Here is a 14,119-nt window from a genome sequence, read left to right as displayed (position 1 = left end):
TTGTGCCTACATATGCAAATTAACCGCCATCTTGTTGGCAGTTAACTGCCTATCTTAGTTGGCAGTTAACTGCCAATCTTAGTTGGCAGTTAATTTGCATATAGCCCTGATTAGCCAATGAAAAGGGTAGCATCATACGCCAATTACCATTTTTCTCTTTTATTAGTGTAGATAGGTATTTACCAAATAGTTTTTGTTCTTTTTTTAATAGAAGTAATAACATAGCAAAAGTCTACAAAATTACTTACTGGGTCCATTAAAAACACTCGAGAAGCTGCAGAAAGATTCAAACCAACTCCACCTGCTTTTAAGGATAAAAGCATTATAGTTGGAGATCCTGCCTCAGTGTTTTGAAAACACTGAATTGATTCAACTCTTTTCTTTTGGGCCATTGAACCATCCAAACGAGTAAACACAAATCCAGAGGCTCTAAAGGCAGGGACAAAAGAGATAAATAACACTTCCTTTACTAAAAAAACATGTTAAGTAATTACAATGTATTTATTCAACTAATTCTCTCACTCTATTTATTTTGACAAATATTTACTAACCATCTACTACAATGTAAGGCTCTGCAGTCAATTTTTTTTCAGTAAATTCAGACTTAATCTTTAAAATCCCATGCACTCAGGAAATATTCTTTATTGTGATTCTGAAATTTATTTTAGATAGATGAATGAATAAAACTGATAAAACGTAAGTATTTTTTGTTATCCAAATCAAAACATATATAAAAATCTTTTACTAAAAGTGAGGAACACTGTTAAACTTACCTGAGTGGTGTTTCTATTAAAGACAGAAACGTTGTAAACTGAGAAACAACTAAACTCTTTATGTTGGGGTTCTTCTTTCTTAAGTCAATCAATGCGTGCATTAGGGCATTGATCTGAAAAAAATTTGGACACCCATTAGGTTCCATTTTGAATTGGCAAAACGCATCCAAAATTTTTTATTATGAAGAGAAAAGTGCTATGTTATTTCCCTAAAATCCAAAAGTAGAAGAACATCAATTTTAAAAATTAAGACTGAAAGAATACTTCATAACCTTTTTCCTCTGAAAATCACCACTAAAAATTAAAAAGCCAATAGTCACTGAAAAGTATAATATTCAAATGACGAATTTAAAGGATAATTATTAGTCTTATACATGGTATTTCTTTACATTGACATAAACAAATAACCAAATATTTTACCTTCGAGCTAGATGTCCATTCCATGTTAGACTTTTTCTCAGTATCACATGTCAGTTCTTCTGGAGGACACTCTAATAAATTGTCTCCATGTATATCATTTCTGCATAAAGGGCATTTAGCATGTGGCTACATAAGAAAGAACAAAGTATGAGTGACACTTATCAGAGGAGCAGAAATACAAATTTAGCTAGAATTTTTAAAAAGCTTTATCAATTCTATGTCTCTAATAACTAGCATTTTATTAAACCTTTTATCAGATTCACCCATGACACAAATCCATATGTGCTGAACTCCAGGCTGATGTGGTCAGTGATATGGGAAAAAAAGAGAATAAAATATGTGATCTCAACTAACATTAAGAACTTGAAACAATAAATGATATACTATCTACAGACATGTAAAATAAAAAACATAAGTAACAGTTTCTTCAACCTAACTACAATATAGAATACCAGTTCAAACTATTTAGAAGGGAAAAAATTTTCCTCCTTAATGGCTTGGAGAGCCAGTCTAGATCTGTTAAGTCCTATTGGTTCATTCAAAATAGTATCTGTTGTGTCTATTTGTACCAAGACATGATAATAAAATAAGATTATCTCTTAAGTAACTACATACCAAATATCATTATAATAAAAAAGATTCTGAAACTAAAACAATATGAGAAGTCAGGGTTACCTTTAAGGAGGAGGGAGAGGGTAAATGATTGGGAGGAGCCCAAGGAGACCTAAGTAGTATTTACTTGGATGTGTTCACGCATAATTTACTGAGCTGTACAATCATGACTTGTACATTTTTTTCTATATGTATGTTACACAGCAAAATTGTTTTTCAAAATTCTATCTCAGTGGAAGGGCTGCTTAAAGGATTATTTTACTTCAAAAAATTCTACCACACATAAGAATCTAGATGTACCTTAATCAACCATAGGCAACAGCTACATGTAACAACTGAGCCCTTGAAATGTGACAAAGTCAAATTTTAGATGTGCTATACGTGTACACAATACCACTGGAATTTGAACTTAAATTGTATTAATAAAGTTTTAAGTTAAAAATATATAAAGTATCTCAACAATTTTTATATTTTAGATATACTAAATAAATAAAAATATATTCTAAGAGGTAACTTCATCTGTTTCTACTAAAAAAATGAAAATTACCTTTGTGTCTCACATTATATATTTATTGGACAGCAATGATGTAAATAATTATGCCACCAAACACATAATGTCTTTTTAGGTTGAAAGCTTTCAATTTTAAGAAATATATCACCTATTAAAACAATGATATAATTAACCATGAAAAGTACATTAGTAAATCCAAGTGCAAAACTCTTATAGTCTATTGGACTTGAGTTTCCATTACATTCAAACTAATGCGTCACTCCATCAAACACTGACTCTGTATGAAGCATAAAACAAACCTGCTCATTCTGGATGACTTGGCAAATACAGGGTTTACAGAAGACGTGTGCACAGTGTGTTATGACAGGAACTGTTAATGAATCCAAGCAAATTGCACATTCTTCATCGGAACCTGAGCTCAGAATTAACTTCATCTTTCTTATTAACTTTTTTTGTAGTTCTTCAGGTGTATCATTTCCTAGAAAAAAGGGTGAAAAATTAATTTCAGAGCAAATCTGTAATATGACTAGACAAGTGAATCTTCCTTATACAGGAGAAAGGTTTGCTTTGGTAGTTTTAGTCTTTTTCTATTAAAGGCAAAAAGCATGGTTTAAATTTGAAATTTTAAGAAAAATCCAGAAGCTAAAATAGTAGCCAACTCACATAATACACCTTGCACAGAGCATCGTTTTAACACAATCTGCACATACTACCACAGAATAAAATGTAGATCCAAGAATATCGATTAGTGAAAATCGTGGAAGAACTCATTAATATCCCATTTCATTAGTATAAGATTTTGGGGTATATTCCCAGTTGAGTTCTATATTAAAAACAATGTCTATGACAAATTAAATTTAGGTATATGAAAAATTTCTCCTTCTGATTTAAGTATCTCTAACAAATAAAATGGTGTAAACAAGCCCTAATTACTTACCTGAGGGACCACTAGAAGACACTGCATTGGTAAGAAGGTGAGCATGACAACAGATCTGCCGCAATCTGAGCAGAAGACCCAGGACATCTGCATAGTGAGCAAGGACAGTCCCTTCATTAAAATACCTACAGGTAAAAATGTTAAATATGACAATGTTTCCTATTCTAAAACAGTAGAATAAAAATTTCATTGCTCTATTCTCCAGAAATTATAAAACAAGAATAAAAACCAAAAAAGCAAACTCTATTTTTAATAAAACCAGGAATGGTTTATAACAAAAAAGCAAAATATAAGAGAAATAGCTGCCAACTGCAGTATGAGTCGGATAGGAAGATGCCAAAAGACATGACTGCAGCTCTCAACAGACCTTCCAAGCAGTTCTTCAAAATAGACCACATGCCTTGGGGTGAAATAAACTTCTCTAATGTGCAAAAACCAAAACCAGGTGCACAACTAGTGGCTTGAATTTCCCTATACAAGTTTTACACCAAGAAGGAGGGAAGGTAAGCTGAATAAGGAAACACACAGAAAAGACTATGGACACAGTATTCCACACTATTAGAAACTTAAAGCTTCTGATCTGGTATATGAGCACAAATAAAACCTAAAAGAACTCACATGTAACCCTAAGTCATAACTAAATAGAGATATTTCCTTCCAGTCTGGGCACAGTTTTGACCCCGTCCCCTTCATATGAATCTCTTGCAAATAGATAATCCAGAAGAAACTCAAAACATTCATCTATTAAGTCACAAACAGCAAAGAGCAAGAGAGTTCCAGTGTGGGGTGTGCAGAAGGCAACTGATCAATTACTCTCTCTCATCATTGATGTTTCTAACTCTCCCTCTCCCTTTCTCTCTGAAATCAATAAAAATATACTTTTAAAATTAAAAAAATAAAAAGAAATTTAGCCTAATGATTAGAGCACAGACTCTATAGCTAGACTTGTCTTGAATTCAAAAACTTACTCTGCTGATTTAACTATGAACTTTGGCAGGTTTCTGTTCCTTTTTATTTTTATCTTAGTTTATTTATTGATTTTTTTTTCATGCTTCAATCATTTGAGTCACCTGGCCAGGGCAAAACCTTGGGCAGGTTTCTTAATCTCTGTCTTGAGCTTCCTTGGCTTGTAATAGTGACATAACAGTAATAATACGCACCTTAGAGGACTGTTGTCATAAAAAGTTAATAAATGCAGAGTATTTAGAATACTGGCTATGGTAAATGATATAAAATATCTGCTGTTACTAGTAACAGTGATATTATGGGTACAAATACTTCTAAGTACTCAAGAATGGAAGAATGGAAGGCAGTATATTATAAAGGTTAAACTTATTAGCTCTAGAACCAAAATGCCTGAGCTTAAATACCACTCTGTCATTCACTAGCTGTGTGACACAATAGACTTTACCTAACTGCTCTATGCCTCTTTACTTTGAAACCTGCTTAGAACAATCTTTCTTAATATCTTTAATTCCTATTAAACCCACCTTGTAACTCACCTAAATTCTTTACGTTTTGTAGATTCCCCTATTCTCTGAGCCCTGTTTTGCCTTCACTTATCTCCTATTCATTCTGGTTCCTATGGGCATTTAACATCAACCATGCCCTTGCTTGGACTAGAATTTCTCACATTCTTCTAATTCCCAACCCCTTTAATCTACTTGGCCAACTCCTATTTCTAGATTTCCACGTGTTATTAGAAAATACCACATGAAACTTTTCTACCACTCTAAAAACCTTACTTTTTTATGGTGGTCTTCCTTATCTCATATACCTTGGTTTTACAGCTCAATGATTGTTCTCTTACTATTCTTTTTAGTATTTACCACCCCAGGCTCCGTTCATCTCCATCAATTTGCTTCATTCTCTTTTGTACCTGTAATCTTTTCTATGTTCAATCCCTCTCAAGACAGTTACCAAATAAAACTATCAAAATAATTCCCTCTCAAGACAGTTACCGAATAAAACTATCAAAATAATTGATCCACAAACAAAATACAGATCCTATCTACCAGTCTCACTTTTACAAACTTTGTAAAAAATTGTCCACCCCTATAAGCTGCTACTTCTTTGCAATCTCCTTAGTCCTACAATATAGCTACTTAATTCATTATTCTAGTAAAACTACTCTGAGAGTTTACACCAATAATTTCTGAATCACCACATTAAATAGCCTTTTCCAAATGTCTGTACTGTGACACTACTGATCATTCTCTCTGGATTCTCCTCTTTCCTAAAATTCTATAACAGTGTTTTCTACTTTCTTCACACTTCTCCACTTGCTGGAATCTCCCTTATTTTTTTTTTTATTTACTTATTTCTTTCTTGAATGTGGACAATCCCCCAAGTTTTGGTCCTTAATAGGTATACTTTCCCTATATACATACTTCTCTCATTGTTTTTATCTACTCCCATGAAACAGTTGGAAGTAGAAGCAAGCAATCAGAACTTGCCTTTTCATGTAAACTTTGAATTTTTTCCTAACTTAAGAAATTCTTCAATCAATTAAAAAATTAATTTAAACAAAAAAAGCCTTGTCCAGGTAGCTCATTTGGTTAGAGCATCCTCCCAATACACAAAAATCAACCAATGAATTCATAAAAAATTAGAACAACACATCAATATTTCTCTCTCTGTCTCTAAAATCAATAAATAAAAAATAAAAAGAGCCCTAACCGTTTTTGGCTCAGTGGATAGAGCGTCGGCCTGCGGACTGGAGGGTCCCAGGTTTGATTCTGGTCAAGGGCATGTACCTTGGTTGCGGGCACATCCCCAGTAGGGGGTATGCAGGAGGCAGCTGATCCATGTTTCTCTCTCATCGATGTTTCTAACTCTCTATCCCTCTCCCATCCTCTCTGTAAAAAAAAATCAATAAAATATATTTTTTAAAAAAGAAATAACCTGGTGAATTATAATATTCATTCACTTCAATTATTAACTCATAAAAAGTAGTTAAAATATAGTTAAAGAAAGCAGATTATCTTTCAGTATGCTTCAGACGTTATTGCTGACATATCTTAAGATTGCTATTGCATTAAATGGAAAGCAAAAAAAAAAGCAAAACAAAAATTATTTTCTAAAATGGTTTTCTCCATACCTTCCAATAGTGTCTCTGCCTTCATTTTTCACAGACTGATAAATCTTTCTCTCTTCATCTGAAAGTGTAATATGCTGAATAAATACTTTACGTTCTGGCAACTCCAAAACAGGTTTGCCTTTAACTTTGCTTGTCTTGGTTCTTCTAAGTGTAATATTTTTAATTAGGGACTGTAAACGCCTAGAAAAATAAAACAAATAATTACATAATTTGTTATTTCTATATAAGTTGATTCAATAAGAACAAAAAAGAATATTTTAAACTATTACCATTTTATAACCTTAGCAAAGGATTCCTTTTTTAATCTCTTACTTGGACTTTTATCCAATCTGATCATCACAAATATATTCTACAAACAGAAAATTACAGCAACAAATACATTGAAATTTTCCCTAATTCAATACCTGTCACACAGTTGAAAATTTCTACTCTTCTCCCCATTTTTGTTCTAATTTCTAACCCTTTTACTTCTCTGTTCTTCAGCTACATCACCCATATTCAATACTCACATTCTTAATAAGCACCTATTAAGTGAAAGGAATTAAACTAAATATCATAAAAATATAACACCTTCAAAAAGTATTTTAGTAACATGAAAATCAATGTACATAAATAAATTTTATTAAGTAATGAAAAAAATAACACAATATAACAACCCAGAAGAGGGACAAATGCCTTATAGGTTCTATGATATGACACTCCCCCTTTTCAGTATCCGAATAAAAGGAGGCATGCCAATTTTTTTTAAAAAGGTTTTTCCTAACACTGAAATATAAATACCATTTCTTAAATTAGAATTTAAATAGCTGATTTAAAGGAATCAAAGAGGCGGTATTACAAGCTAGGTTAGTGGGTTTTGAATCTTTTTCACTAAAACCCAGAGTAAGAAACAAATTTCAGTCCATTCAGCAAACATATAAACACATACAACAGAAACAAACATTCCATAAAATACCATGTGTGATGCACTCTGCTTTTTTCTTTAATCTTATAATGCTAGCTGCCCTCTTCTTTAAGTAATTTCATAACCGGCTAGATAATCTCAAAACCTCTGTTTGAAAAACAATATTCTAGGCAAAAAAGTTAAAATACATTAGCCTAGTACCTTGTAAAAATGGCTATTGCCAAGCTGAATTTTATTTATGTTCTTAACTTTTACCTATCTCCACCAGAAATAACTTTCTCTTATGAAACTCTTGTTGATGCCACTGTACATCAGTCCATCATTAAATTACCACTGTATAAAGCTATACAAGGTAAGTTATGAAATTTGAGTGCATTTTGGACCCTCAGGGCCTATAAAGTTTTTCCTGTCACTACTTAAATCTTTATCTCTCCAAACAAGAATCACTAGGTTCTGAGAGTCAAAGGCATAAAGTGGTAACACTTTTTGGAGATTAAAGCCAATAGCCAAGTTAAATAGTAATGAAAGTGGAAATTGGTTCAAGCTGCTAACAGTTATTTGTAACAAATCAGTTATCATGAAATTACTTACCTAAGTCCTCCTTCATCTCCCATTGTGACAGGTCGCTGTATTGTTCTATGCCACCACTCTCTATCAAGGAATGGTTTTAGTTTTAAAAAGGAAAGAAGAGACCACAAGTCCTTTAAAGAATTCTGAATTGGAGTACCTAAAAATAACATGAAATAGTTACAATTCTATAACTAGAATATCCAATCAGTATATCTATCTAGCTGAATTGAGACAATAGCTCAAAATGGACACTCTGTACCAGGCACACCCACCATCAACCTGTGACTATAGTCCCTTCTTAGACATATATGTAATCTCAAAATACAGTTTGCTCTAATTTTTAGCTCTCATTTGCCATAATAACAAATAAAAAAAGACTACAGACCCACTAAACTCAACTTTCTCCTTACCTAGAAAATTTCCTTGACTTTAAAAAAAAATCTTTATTATTGAGAGTATTACAGGTGTCATACCTTTTTTTTTTTTCTTCCCTCCATTGCTCCCCTCCATCCAGTTCCCACCCTGCACCAGGGCTTCACTACCCTATTGTGTATGTCCCTGGGTTATGCACATATAAATTCTCTTCCCACATCTCCTCCCCTCTATTTGTCAGTCTGTTCCATGTTTCCATGCCTCTGGTTCTATTTTAGTTATCAGTTTATTTTGTTCATTAGATTCCACAAGTGAGATCATGTGATATTTGTCTTTCTCTGACTGGCTTATTTTGCTTAACATGAAAATGGTCAGGTCCCTCCATGTTGTCTCAAAAGGAAACAGAGCCTTCTTTCTTCAGCTGCATAGCATTCCACTGTCTAAATGTACCACAGCTTTTTTATCCACTCATCTGCTGATGGGCACTTAGGCTATTTCCAGATCTTAGCTATTGTAAATAGCACTGCTATGAACATAGGGGTGCATACATTCTTTCTGGTTGGCATTTCAGGATTCTTAGGATATATTCCTAGAAGTGGATCAATCACTGCGTCAAAATGCAGCATCATTTTTACTTTTTTTGAGGAAACTCCACTGTTTCCCATAGTGGCTGTACCAGTCTGCATTCCCACCAGCAGTATACTAGGGTTCCTTTTTCTCCACATCCTCCCCAGCACTTGTTATTTGTTGATTTATTGATGGTAGCCATTCTGGCAGGTGTGAGGTGGTACCTCATTGTCATTTTAATTTGCATCTCTGACAATTAGTGACTTTTAACATTTTTCATGTCTCCTGGCCAACTGTATGTGTTTTTTTTTGGAAGTGTATAGATATTAACCCCTTATAAAATGTATCATTGGCAAATATTTCTCCCATACAGTTGGTTGGTTCCCTTTCATTTTGATGGTGGTTTCTTTTGCTGTGCAGAAACTTTTTAGTTTAATGGAGTCCCACTTTTTTTTTTTTTTTTTCCTTTGTTTCTCTTGCCCTAGGAGATATACCAGTGAAATTTCCACTATGTGAGGTGTCTGATGTTTTGCTGCCTAGGTTTTCTTCTAAGATTTTTATGGTTTTATGATTTACATTTAAGTCTTTTATCCATTTTGAGCTTATTATTGTGTCTGGTTTAAGTTGGTGGTCTAGTTTCATTTTTTTTGCATTTATCTGCCCAATTATCCCAACACCATTTATTGAAGAGACTGTCTTTACTCCATTGTATGCTCTTGCCTCTTTTATCAAATATTAATTGAGCTTAATGGCTTGGGTAGATTTCTGGTTCTCTGTTCTGTCTCATTGATCTATTTGCCTGTTCTTGTGCCAGGCTATTTTGATTACAATGGCTTTGTAGTGTAACCTAATATCCAGTATTGTGATCCCTTCAACTTTGTTCTTCTTTCTCAAGATTGCTGTGGCTATTCGGGGTCTTTTTTGGTTCCATATAAAATTTGGGGGTATTTGTTCTAGATCTGTGACATATGCCCTTGGTATTTTAATAGGGAATGCATTGAATCTACAGATTGCTTTGGGTGGTTTGGACATTTAATGATGTTAATTCTTCCAATCCATTGCTTACTTGATTTTTAAATCAACAGCACTAGTAAGAAAGCAAAAACTAATATGATTTTCCCCATCCTCTAGTAAAGCAGACTCCAAAATGGCAAGTAGAGAAATCAAGATTCTAATTGAAGGATTAAAATATCCTATCTAATAATAGAGAAACATGGTAATTAGCCTTAACTTTGCTACCCTTCCCATTGGCTAATCAGCAGGATATGCAAATTAACTGCCAACAAAGATGGCGGCCATCAGACATGCAGCTGAAGCGAACATGAGGCTTGGTTGCCCCGGCAATGGAGGAAGCCAAGGTTCCCCACCTGCCGCAGCCCAGCTCTTTATAAAAACCTAATATGCAAATCAACCAAACGGCAGAACGACCAGTCGCTATGACACACACTGACCACCAGGAGGCAGACGCTCAATGCAGGAGCTGCCCTCTGGTGGCCAGTGTGCTCTCACAGTGGGGAACTCTGCTCAGCCACAAGCAAGGCTGATGGCTGCCAGTACAGCAGTGGTGGTGGGAGCCTCTCCTGCCTCCTCAGCAGCGCTAAGGATGTCTGACTGCAGCTTAGGTCTTCTCCCTGCTGGTGAGTGGGCATCACCCGAGGGCTGCGGGACTGCCAGAGGGATGTTTGATTGCCAGCTTAGACCCAATCCCCCGGGGAGCCGGCCTAAGCCAGCAAGTGGTCACCCCCAAGGGGTCCCAGACTGTGAGAGGGCACAGGCCAGGCTGAGGGACTCCATACCCCTGAGTGCACAAATTTTTGTGCACCGGGCCTCTAGTCTAATAAATATCCACAGTTCAAGAATAAGTCTAGTTGTCCCATAAACTGAACAACTCAAATATTTTATTAAATGATTGCTAGGATTAATATTGGAACAGTCTTTATATCCACTTGAAGTTTACAAAGTTACCTCACTAACTCACTTAACAATACATATTTGGGAATTAATTTTTTAAAAAGTGTAATGCTATCATTACCTGTCAATACCCATTTTCTTTCTGCTTCTAAATGAAGCACAGCTTTAGTCTGCTGAGCATTTGGATTTCGTATGGCATGTCCTTCATCCAGGATTACTCTTAGCCACCTTATGCTATGTAATGGACTATCACCTTTCATCTGAAATAAATGTTTCATATGAATGAAAAACATAAGAAAGTAAAATAGTAGTTTATGTAATTAGATAAGTAATATGAGTTAGTATTCTCAATATCAACTTACTATGTGTTAGGTATGGCTTTAAGCATTGCATACATTAAATTAGGAAATGTTTACAAGCTTATGAAGTATTATTACTCTTTTTTTACAGATGAGAAAATTGAAGCACCAAGATGTGAAGTATATTGTTCAAAGTATCACAGCTAGGAAGTGGAAGAGCTAGCATTCAAAGCCAGGTAATCAAACCAGGCTTGATCTGCTGTGATCTTGGTTCAGTACACTGAAGTACTCTGCCTCAGATTAAAATCCTACATAATAAAAGGGTAATATGCAAATTGACTGAACACTGGAACGACTGGTTGCTATGACATGCACTGACCACCAGGGGCAGACGCTCAATGCAGGAGCTGCCCTCTGATAGTCAGTGAGCTCCCATAGGGGGAGCACAGCTCAGCCAGAAGCTGGGCAAGTGCAGCAGCGGTGGCAGGATCCTCTCCCGCCTCTGAGGCAGCACTAAGAAGCAGCAAGCTGAGTGGTAAGAAGCAGTGAGCAGGCAGGCAGTAAGGAGTGAGGGCTCCTGGACTACAAGAGGGAGTCTGACTGTTGGCTTAGGCCCGTGGGGAGCGGGCCTAAGCCAGCAGGCAGACATCCCCCAAGGGGTCCCAGGCTGTGAAAGGGCAGAGGACGGGCTGAGGAACCCCCCACTGAGTGCACGAATTTTCGTGCACCAGACCTCTATATACTGTTAATCTAAAAATTATCAAAGAAATACTTGAATACAACATAACTACTTTCTTTTATGTAAAAGTAAATGTGCTTATCAGAAGACTGGAATTTTGCCTGGCCATTGTAGCTCAGTGGTCGAGTGTTGACCTATAAACCAGGAGGTCATGGTTCAATACACAGCTCAGGCACATGCCCAAGTTTCAGGCTTGATGCCAAGTGGGGGGCATTCGGGAGGCATCCAATTCAATGATTCTCTCTCATCATTGATGTTTCCATCTCTCCCTTTCTCTTCCTCTCTGAAATCAATAAAAATATATTTAATAATTTTAAAAAGACTGAAATTTTCATAATAAGGTATTTTCAAAAACGTTATAACTTAAAAACTGGAATTATAGGCAAACAACAATTAAACTTTTACATAAATTGGGAAACATAAATTCCAGCTACGAAAAAGCTTATTTTTAAACTGAGAATATCAAATCATTGTGAGAGAAAATAATATTCTATAATAGTTAAAAGAAAATTCATTTACAAATTGTTATGTAGTTAGTTTAAATTCAAATTTAAAAATTGATTTTTAAGTGTTCTAAATGGAATGTATTCCTACATTAATATCTAAAGGGCAACTATTTCTTTTGCATAATATTAAAACATAAATTCCTGTTTATTTACTGTGTATTCTTAAGTATTAAGAAAGACAAAAAGTTTGAAGCTTACATTTTAGAACACTTGAGAAACCTGAAGCATATTTCTTAAATTAAACTTTTGAAAATCTCTGAGTACCCGTATACTTACTCCATAATCATGAGTTAAAATATTGTAAGTAGTCAAAACAATATCCTGTTTTGAAAGCAAAGCAGGGTCTCTAATACGATCAGGACCATAATAAACATAAAAATTCAAGTGCACATCTGATTTTATATGTTGTCCAAACTGGTCCTAAAGGAAAATTAGAAATATTTTAAATAATAAGCAGATTAGTATCAGATTTAGTACTGTCTTGGTATAGTCAAACAAATTACACTACTAAAATTACATAACATCAAGTTTCCTGCAATCTAAACTAAAATAGCAACAATAATAATACTAATTATTATTTTATTGTCAGGAAAACTGGCATATATACTATAATAATACACTATATAAATTTTGCTTGGACCTACCAATGAACAGCCACTTCATTTTTGACAGAAAAATACTACAAAGCTTCTTTAAAACAGTAGTTAGTTCTTTTTTAATTTAATATTTTAATGCACAGGATCTTTAATGCTTCCAGTTACTTGGTAGACTTAAAAACATCAAAATTAAACAGTAAAAGAATAGCAACCAGTATTTTCAAGATAGTAAAGATTCAAACACAGTATCCATTTTCATTCAACATAGGCCTACTACATGCCGGGTACAAAGAAGAAGGGTAGTACAGCTAAAAAGAAAAATAAGAACTGGTCCCTGCTCTCTTAGAAGACATGATCAGTTTTTAAAACTTGAGTTTTTATTTTCTTAACATAAAAACAATATATGTGGGTGAGTCAGAGCAAAAAACACACACACAAATGATTAGAATAAAGACAGACGACACCAAAGAGAAACAGCTAGGAAACCATTTAGGTGAGAAATGATGAAGCCCTAAACCCAAATAGCATAGAACAGAATGGAGAGCACAGGTGTGAAAGAAACTCAGAAGGAACTCCTGGAACTTGAAGACTAATTAAATATGGAATATCTTCATGAAAGTGAATGCAAAGAAGCTGCTATTACTTAAAGTGACTGCCTAAGAGTACTGTGTAATAAAAACATAGGGAAGTTTAAAATAAAGAAGGGGAAAAGCAGAATAAAGATGAGAAAGAGATGATGAGTATTATTTCAAATGACATATAAAATTTTGGGTTACTACAGAATATCTGACTAGAGAAGTATACTAGGAAAATTTAATTGTTGGCTCCTACGGAGGGAGGGCAGAGTGGACTAGAGCTGCATAGGAGAGACCAGGGTTTGTGGCTCTGGGAAGAGAGCTGAGAGGTCAGCCACTAGGATCCCTGTGCTGAGTCATTCTCCCATACTACAGAAGCCATCTTTCTCAAGCAAAGCATTCCCCTTCATACAGCATCAGCCTGGGGGGAAGCAATAGCCCCACCCATTGGAATCCCTCTCATCCCACCCTGTGGAGCTTAAACCTAGCTGAAGAAACCAGCATGAGTCTCTTTAAGTGACTCATGTCTGGGTGCATGTAGAAAGGACCAAGCTGCACACCAAGGTCCTTTTACTAGCCTTGGCAATCAGACATCCCTCTGGCAGCCCGACAGCCTTCAGGGGATGTCCATTTGCCAGCGGGGAGCAGACCTAAGCTGCAGTCGGACATCCTTAGCGCTGCTGAGGAGGCAGGAGAGGCTCCCACACCACCGCTGTACTGGCAGGGG

General features: G+C 35.3%; 1 protein-coding gene across 1 annotated transcript in view; it reads right to left on the bottom strand.

Annotated features, from left to right (window-relative positions):
* HLTF (helicase-like transcription factor) overlaps positions 1–14,119 on the bottom strand; it is a 49,810-nt gene that overhangs the window by 32,805 nt on the left and 2,886 nt on the right. The window contains exons 2-10 of the mRNA XM_015567609.1: positions 12,498–12,641; positions 10,799–10,937; positions 7,849–7,984; positions 6,354–6,533; positions 3,254–3,378; positions 2,616–2,794; positions 1,194–1,319; positions 774–886; positions 249–429 (exon numbers count right to left, since the gene is read on the bottom strand). Of these exons, the coding sequence (XP_015423095.1) occupies positions 249–429; positions 774–886; positions 1,194–1,319; positions 2,616–2,794; positions 3,254–3,378; positions 6,354–6,533; positions 7,849–7,984; positions 10,799–10,937; positions 12,498–12,641 (1,323 nt within the window). The remainder of the gene's footprint in view (positions 1–248; positions 430–773; positions 887–1,193; positions 1,320–2,615; positions 2,795–3,253; positions 3,379–6,353; positions 6,534–7,848; positions 7,985–10,798; positions 10,938–12,497; positions 12,642–14,119) is intronic.

This window comes from Myotis davidii, unplaced genomic scaffold (genome assembly GCF_000327345.1).
Source record: "Myotis davidii unplaced genomic scaffold, ASM32734v1 scaffold1404, whole genome shotgun sequence".
Classification (NCBI taxonomy): domain Eukaryota; kingdom Metazoa; phylum Chordata; class Mammalia; order Chiroptera; family Vespertilionidae; genus Myotis; species Myotis davidii.
The sequence above is the reverse complement of the archived record's forward strand: the minus strand, read 5'-3'. Positions and strand labels throughout refer to the sequence as shown.